This window comes from Triticum aestivum, chromosome 4B (assembly GCF_018294505.1).
Source record: "Triticum aestivum cultivar Chinese Spring chromosome 4B, IWGSC CS RefSeq v2.1, whole genome shotgun sequence".
Lineage (NCBI taxonomy): Eukaryota > Viridiplantae > Streptophyta > Magnoliopsida > Poales > Poaceae > Triticum > Triticum aestivum.
The window spans coordinates 405,075,179-405,083,550 of NC_057804.1; the positions used below are offsets into that span (position 1 = coordinate 405,075,179).

Consider the following 8,372-nt stretch of genomic DNA (forward strand, 5'->3'; position numbering starts at 1 on the left):
CGGTCAGATGGTAAACAGAGATTTCGCTCTCCCAAGATCCTCGAGTAAATATATTATACACCACATCAGCCGGCCGGCGTGTATAGCGATCCATGTGTGCGAACTACGTGGTCGCCGGAGAGGCCGCGAAGCGGACGATGGTGAGGTCTTGCGCCACGGCGCCCAAAGGTCCCGGGGCGCCCACGTGCCCCTGCCTCCAGCCACACGGCCGCTCGTGTCCCTACTCGGGCCAAAGTTAATTGCCGATACTACGTAGTACGCTCCTCCTCCTACGTATACCGCCCTACCGGGGCCCGGGCGACGTCTCGCGGTGCTATATTATGGCGCCTCTTCTTGCCACCGTGCGTGGCCGAAGCTAGCTCGCCCCCGCCCCCAAGAGATCAGGGCCGCCCGAACGACTGACCCAGAGAGAGAAGAGGAAGATCATCGCCTTCATCTCTCACACCAACTCCTTTTGGACGCGAGCGCGGATCCACTACACCCCCACCGCGCGCGAGCTACTAGTATCTAACTAGCTACGTAGCTAGCCTCTGCAATATCGCCCACGCCCGCCTGGCCGGCCGGCGACCACGCCTCGTGTGTTGGGAGCTAGCCAGCGAGACACGTACTCCAGAATACAAGGGCGGCCATGGGGAGGGCGCCGTGCTGCGAGAAGGTGGGGCTGAAGCGGGGGAGGTGGACGGCGGAGGAGGACGACATACTCGCAAACTACATTGCCAAGCACGGCGAGGGCTCATGGAGGTCTCTGCCCAAGAATGCAGGTGAATATCGCATAAGCCCGTGCATGTGCGAGCTAGAGCTAGAGCATCATCATGACTACTTTAGCTATTTTCTTTGTCTGCAGCATGTGCTTAATGAGTTGAAACTTTTCAGACAGATTAACTAGGCAGGTCATGACTAACATGTATGTTCATCTGTTCCTGCTTCGGTTGTATATACAGGGCTACTGAGGTGTGGCAAGAGCTGCAGGCTGCGGTGGATCAACTACCTCAGAGACGGGGTGAGGAGAGGCAACATCTCCAAGGAGGAGGACGACCTCATCGTCAAACTTCATGCCACCCTTGGCAACAGGTACGAGTCTGTGGATACCAGTATACACCTGTTTTAGTTTACAACCTTTAATTTTTACCCTGCGATGTTACCCTTGCAAAAAATAGTACGCTGGCAGCACTACAGTGTACCAAAGTTTACGTGCACCCCTACTTTCGAACAACCCGCTATGCATAGAATTAAGGGAGTACCTAAAACTCATCTAGATGAGATATAATTTGGTCTCATTCACTTTAAAAATAAGAACAAATACAACCCACGTCAGCACATAGACATCTTATAGCAAAAGTGTACATGGGTTCTAGCAAAAGTGTAGAATTAATGAGTAATAAAGTTCTATTGGGAGGCTTCGAAAAAAAAAGGATTATATTTTATCTAAATGAGTTCTAGCAAAAGTGTAGAATTAATGAGTAATAAAGTTCTATTGGGAGGCTTCGAAAAAAAAGGATCCATTGGGAGTCACAGCCACATGGATCAGTCCAAAAGAGGTAAGTAGAAAAAACTCTAGTGCATTGACTACTGTGTCTCTGGCAGCACATGCATGGCTTTGTCACGTGCGTTCAGAAGCTGTCAATCGTGAAAATGCCACGATAAAATCTCGTTGGTAAAAGAGCTCTGTACGTACGCCGGATGCGTGTACCACAAACTAGACGGTATCCGACTGTTTAGGTTGAGAGTTCAGATATAACGCTTATACATAAAATCATAGCGTACAGCTCAGTATGCTACTACATATAAATCATAGCGTAATGACTGTAGTGCAAATTGTACAACGTCCGACAATTTGGGTTGAGAGGTGAGGCATCACATCCAATACGCTACTGTATGCTTATATGGCTGAAATTAACATAGGCATCACTTCGTTTTCTCGTCCGGCCTTGTTTCATGTGCTTTTTCTACTGTGCATAATCAATAGTAGTGTCGTTCCCGTCAGGTCAATTTAGCTATGTGGTGCTTGTCGCTGGTTGCATTCCAAACCTGTGGCGGAAGGGCATGGCGCGTCTGCAGTCTGATCGCTCCTCTCTTTCGCAATGAATGCACGAAACCTTCTAGGCAACACGCGCGCGTCCTGCATGGCGAGCCCAGCCCTCTCGGTCAAGCTCGGGAATTTGTAGAGCGTGGTGATACACGTAGGGAGATGCATGGTCTGTCAATGCTCCGCTATATATTTGTGTCTTCAGTGCCCGCACGTAGTCCTTTTTAACTCCAACACAAACCCGCTTATCATCTGTAGTGCATAGGAAAAGGAAATTATTTCTTTCCCTTTCTGTCGAGAGAAAACACTTGCACGGGACATGATCGCTGCCGTGTGCTTTCTCGTGTTGAAACGTATATATAACACACAAGATAGCTACCGCTAGCACCCACCCAAAGCTAGTTCCCTTGGATATTAAGGAATTCGACCGCATATATGAACCAACTACCCCGTCTGTTCATACATAAAATATTGAAATTTGTGGGATCTTAAACATATATGTATTCATTAGAAAAAATATATATTTTGGAGGGATCATTAGAGAGTATGTTAGTAAAAAGTACAAAAAAAATTATTGCTACACACCAAAAAACAATTCATGAAAATACTGCGAAAATATCACAGTACCTCGTTTCAAATAGTACCATTAGATTTCTCGTGGAAACATTTCAATTATTTTCTATTATATGTACCAAGAAATTTAAAATAATGTTCAAAGAAACATGTTTGTGTCTAGAACAACATATTTACAAAAGAAGGGAGTAGATGACTTCCATTATTTTCTAATAATATAACAAATGTCTCTCTCCACTTTCCAACTAAAAAAACAAATCTCTCTCTCTCTCTCTCTAACTTTTTTAGCCTCTCTCTCCCCAACTTCTTTTAGCCTCTCTCTCCCCAACTTCTTTTAGCCTCTCTCTTTCTCCAACTTTTTTTAGCCTCTCTCCCTATATATAACTTTGACTACTCATATTTGGAGCCAAACAAAACTAATAGCAGTAGATGCATCATGAAAAACAACATAATCTTGTACTCCCTCCGTCCCATAATATGAGAGTGTATTACACTAGTATAAAAAACGCTCTTATATTATGGGACAGAGGAAGTAATTCTTAAATAAATATAAACACACACATGTCAACAGTAAATGTCGAAGTAGCATAATCAGCAATTTTTAACCGAGTTGAAGTTACTCCAATTCTTGATGTCCGTCCAAATCCGTCTCAACTAGCTGCACTTAAAAAGAAGATGGGCCGCCGCGGTTCACACTTACAAAATTGGCATAAACTACAATTTGGCCAACTGCGACGTTGAAGTGTATCCGCCGTCCACACTTAACCACTCATTTCTAATGCCCAAGAAACAATCAGACCTGTCTGATTACATAGGTGCTTAGAGGAGGAGGTTAGTCCTCAATGCGTAGGTGCATAGCGTCTTTGCTTTCTTCATTTAGGAAGCTATTATAGATTGTAAACTATGCTTTTGTTTAGGTCCCGCATCTAGCAATTGTTTCTTCATTGGTCATCAAGCTCCTCTTTCTTCTTTTAATTACCTTGCAACACTAGATTCTTTTGTTGGTTTTTGCCCACTTCATAGTCTCAGCATATGTACAAGACAGTGGGAATGGCCTGAGTGAAACAGACGCACGGTAACACGTTACACGTGCACGTGCATACATGTGCGTGAGCCGCGCGCATGAATACCTCACTAGCTATTCTCCAGAACCAGAAGCAAAGTAGCTAGGTTGGCGCGGTGCGTATACCTTCACTAATCTTCTTCACCTGCCACGGCGAGGAAACAAGAAGCGACAATCAGCTCTCTTGTCAATTAAAACTTGTCACGTTCTTCCTGCGAAGGTTAACTCGCAGTTCTTTCTCGTGGCGACTTTTCTCTGACACCCCACCCTATCATTATCATGCAAGATATGATGTTTTTCTTTTTCTTTCATTGACGAAAAACAGAGCATCCATTTTCATTGGCTGTCGAATACATCTGGCTCACGAGTCACTGTCCGTGGGCCCAGCAGGTTTAATGCAGGGCCCACGTGTCTTAAATGTTTTCAGCCTTTACGTTGACAAACACTGATAGTGAGAGCTGAGGGGACCCCGAGGTCCAGGGCTCTACTAGGCTGCAAGCTGCTGCCCGTCAAGTGTACGCCGCTGAGCTTTCTGCCCTTTACGACACGCTCTAGCCCACACCCTGATTACGGCACACCAGCGGCCTGCGTCAATGCACTAGTACTATACTCCGTGTACTCTCTTTTTTTCTTTTCGTTTTTTGATAACCGTACTCCGTGTACTACTCCTTAGCACGGTTAACCTGCTGCAAAAAGAACCTCGTAAAACGTCGCCCTCTCGTGTAGATATATCCCCTTTGCTTTTAGCCGCGACATGTAAATATCTCCAGCTGACCAGCATGCATTTTGTCTGACTGACTGGCAGATGGTCCCTGATCGCCAGCCACCTACCAGGACGAACAGACAACGAGATCAAGAACTACTGGAACTCGCATCTCAGCCGGCAGATCCACACCTTTCGAAGGATCTACACCACCGTCAGCGACACCGCCATAACCGTCGACATCAACAAGCTTTCCGCCGCCGGCAAGCGGCGCGGCGGCCGCACCCCTGGCCAGTCGCCAAGGAGCAGCACAAAGAAGAAGCCGGTGCCGGAGCCCATCACCAAGGCGAAGGACGAATCTAGCCCGGCCGGCGCTGCGTCATCGGTGTCAAGCTCACCTCAGAGCGACGAGGCTAGAAGCGCGGTGGTCGACCCGGACCAGAACCAGCCCAACAACAGCATCAGTGTCAGCCACACTTCTGATGGGCCCTGCAGCGAGGATGGGACGTGGCCCATGGTCATGGACCCTGTAGATCAGACTGGCGTCCTCGAGGCGAACTGCACGGTGGATCAGCAGATGGGGCTCTGGGAAGTGAACAGCTCAATGAATCAGATTGGGATCATGGAGGACGAGAGCGAGATGCAGGCACTCCTGTCCAGCAGCGTTACAGCAGAGAATGGGCTTGTTGGCATCGATCCCGGAGGCCTGTCTCAGGTGGACCATCTCTTGGACATGGACTGGGAGGGGTTTGCATCCCATCTATGGGACCAGCCAGCCCAGAATGGCCTTCTACAGCCCGCTGAGCCGCAGGCGGCGACGGGCTCCGAGTCGGACGAGCTAGAGTCGTTCGTCAGTTGGCTCCTCTCCGACGCGTGCTGAGAAGATCCCACAACGGCAGCGGCGAGCAGTCACAGCCCATTGCAAAGCAGGTGTCTTTTTTCTTTATCAGAAACAATAGCAAAGCAGGTGTCGTGTGTGTGCAAGTTTTGGTAGCGTTTGCTAGCTTTCTTGTAAATATGTGTGGTCTTGTGCATGTACTTTTCCTATATCATAGCGTTGGTGGTAGAGTCGTATATGGCGTCTGAGCGTAGTGGGGATCTGCTAGGTGTTCTGTGCAATGCATCCCGGTTGCTGTGGAAGCTCGCATCATTGCAGCAGCAGTGAAATGAACCTTTGAGTTGAACCGTTCGAGTTCGTGTCCGACTGTACACTATTCGGATCGAAATAGAGTAACAAGGAAAAGGATATGTATTGCGAGCCAGCAGAGCAAGATCTTGTTCGGCAGGCCGTCAACCACGGGTAAGCGAATGCAGTGAGCCAGTGACTAGAGAGTCTCATGATCAGTGACGATTCTACACACAGGCCGTGGGGCCAGTGACCCACAACTTTTGGAAAATCATTCCAAAAAATAGAGGGTTCGGCTCCTCTGCAATTGAACTATCACTGTACGGGTACTGTAGTTTTAATATCTACCATGCATTATAATCTGATGGTTCTCCTTCCTCCTCCTTAATCCTGTTAATCAATGGAAAGAAAAAACCTATTAGTCCGTGAGCTGCACTGCTTCGTCCTTGCGTCGCCGTCGGAGGCCTGATGCGGCCAGTAGTTCTTGGGGCACCAGCCGTGGAGGGCATGGCAGCGGTCGGCGGGAGTGGCACCTGCGTGCCCGACAAGTTGATCGAGGAGGTGGAGGTCGGAGGCGGCGGTGGCGGAAGGAAGAAGCCGATGCTTTGACAGGACAGATAGGAAGAAATGAGAGCCTTCCGATGAGATTAAACGGTGGATTGTGCAAGTATCTGTACCGGTGTAGTAATAACATGACTGTACGACTAGCCACAGTGGGAGTATCTTCGGTAGTAACATCGAGTCCAACCCAATAAATTTGCTTATGTGGCAATGAGTTAATGAGGAGAGATGTAGTACTAGTAACTTAGCTAGTTACTGTAACATCACATGTTCCAATGCAATATGAGTCTATAACCTAATAAATAAAGCTTTGCATGTTACCACATTTATGTTACTACCCACTATTGAGATCGTAACATAGTCTAAGGATATGTGTATATTACTAGTGTATGTTACTCTTCATTATAGCTAGTCTACTAGGGGAGGTTACTGTTGCACTGGCGCCTGAACGGTTTGGTAACATGTGGGTTGGATGCTTTTCATACGAACACATTCTACAATTATTTTTTATTTTTTGAGGGAACAGACATTCTACAAATAGTTTTACGTACTAATTCATTCTGGTGGCAGTTAGCTAAAATCAGGTGAGTAGTTACCACACTGGTACGTACTTTCTCCGTTCCAAAATAGATGACCCAATTTTATACTAACTTTAGTAAAAAGTTAGTACAAAGTTGAGTCATCTATTTTGAAACACAAATAGAATAACAATTTTGTACACAAGATTGGGATTTTTGAAAGAAAAAAATGTTTCGTGTCACTGGTAAAAGGTGTAGTGGATTGTGCATTGTGTAGATATACTCCAAGAATAGTCATTTCCGTCCAAATGTTTTCCTTTTTTTTTGAAATAAAAAAGGTAGCTCATGCTACCTTATGCATTTCAAAACAGGCCATAGCCTGAAGACCGAAGAGGTCAATTACATGAAACTTATGTTACGCACCATGGTGCAGGGGCCATAAGTTGCCTTTTATCAGAAGAGGAAACACTGGGGGAGGGGTGGAGTTTAGAAGAGGTTAAAGGCAACTGCTTAGGGACTATGCTAAGAACTAAATTGTTGCACCCAGAAATCTATAGCCTCCTTATCTCTTGTACGCATAACCCTATTCCTCCAAAGTGACAAGAGCTGGACAGCATATTGCCTGGTGTAAGACGGTGCCCAACGGTGAAGATGAAAAACCCGATCGTTTCTTGCATGCCACAGCATGACGGCACATGCAGCAAAAAGAATATGCACTTTCCAGGCAGCAGGCCAGCAGTGTTGTAGTTTCTGCACAAACTCCACCAAGTCCGGGGAACAGGAGGCATGCCTGGCCACCTTCAACTTGCACCAGATAGCAACAGCCGGAGCACATCGTAGGATAAAGTGACTGCTAGATTCAGTGGCCGGGCAGATATCGCAATCCGGGTGAGAGGCAACAGAAAACCAGCCCTTCTTTGTCATGTTATCCTGCGTATTGAGTCGGCCCCAAAAAGCTAGCCAAAGAAAGATCCGGTCCTTGAGAGGGATGATCGGGTCCCAGATCCACTGCGCGAACGTACACGACATACCTCTGAAATTCAGCAACCCATATATATATGATGTGGTGACCTCACGGTGGCAGACGGCAGTTCGCCGGAGGTCCGGGTGTGCCGAAGCAGGCATCACCTCCAGCAGAAGAGAGTGGAGACGATGCAGCTCCTGAACCGCAGTGTTTGAGAGATTAGGATGCAACTGAACATCCCAGCAACCATTGGCAAACTGAGAGGCGACTATACAATTATTGTCCTTCGCATAGGAGTATAGGACTGACAAGACGAAATGAAGACGGCCGACTCCCAGCCACTTGTCATGCCAGAACGAGAGCAGCTGGCCTTTACCAAGGTAGTAAGACGTCAAGGATGTAATCATGGAAATGTGTTCCTTGAAGCCCTTCCAAATAACGGTGTCTCTGTTGGCTGAGCTGCGGGGAATGCGAGCAGCACAATATTGATGGGCGAACCACTGATAGCAGGGGACATCAGAGCTCTGTAAAACCCGAGCGGTGAACTTGCATAACAATGCATGGTTGTGTGCCATGAGGTTCCGAACACCCAGCCCCCCAGCGTCTCAAGGCATGGTAAAAAAATCCCAGGCAACCAAACACTGGCCACCCTTGACAGAATTCTTGTCTTGCCAGAAGAAAGCACGGAGCAAGCTTTCAAGTTTTGCAATAGACTCCTTGGGCCATGCAAAACATGTCATGTAATAACTTGGGATGCTGGCAAGTACAGAATTAATTAAAGTCAGATGACCCCCCCAGGACAGAAAAGCAGCAAGCCAACCTGATAGTCTTCTGTCAA

General features: G+C 47.2%; 1 protein-coding gene across 1 annotated transcript; it reads left to right on the top strand.

Moving 5' to 3' along the window:
• The first annotated feature begins 335 nt into the window (after positions 1 to 335).
• Positions 336 to 5,627, top strand: LOC123092380 (myb-related protein P). The gene is made up of 3 exons (XM_044514150.1): positions 336 to 761; positions 942 to 1,071; positions 4,468 to 5,627. Exons 1-3 carry the CDS (start codon positions 629 to 631, stop codon positions 5,243 to 5,245), a joined length of 1,041 nt encoding a protein of 346 aa, XP_044370085.1. The 5' UTR covers positions 336 to 628; the 3' UTR covers positions 5,246 to 5,627.
• Positions 5,628 to 8,372: the final 2,745 nt, after the last annotated feature.

Coding starts and splice junctions, on each gene's coding strand:
- LOC123092380 (XM_044514150.1), top strand. CDS start 629: ATGGGGAGGGCGCCGTGCTGCGAGAAGGTGGGGCTGAAGCGGGGGAGG. Junction 762..941: donor GTCTCTGCCCAAGAATGCAG/GTGAATATCGCA, acceptor TTGTATATACAG/GGCTACTGAGGTGTGGCAAG. Junction 1,072..4,467: donor CATGCCACCCTTGGCAACAG/GTACGAGTCTGT, acceptor ACTGACTGGCAG/ATGGTCCCTGATCGCCAGCC.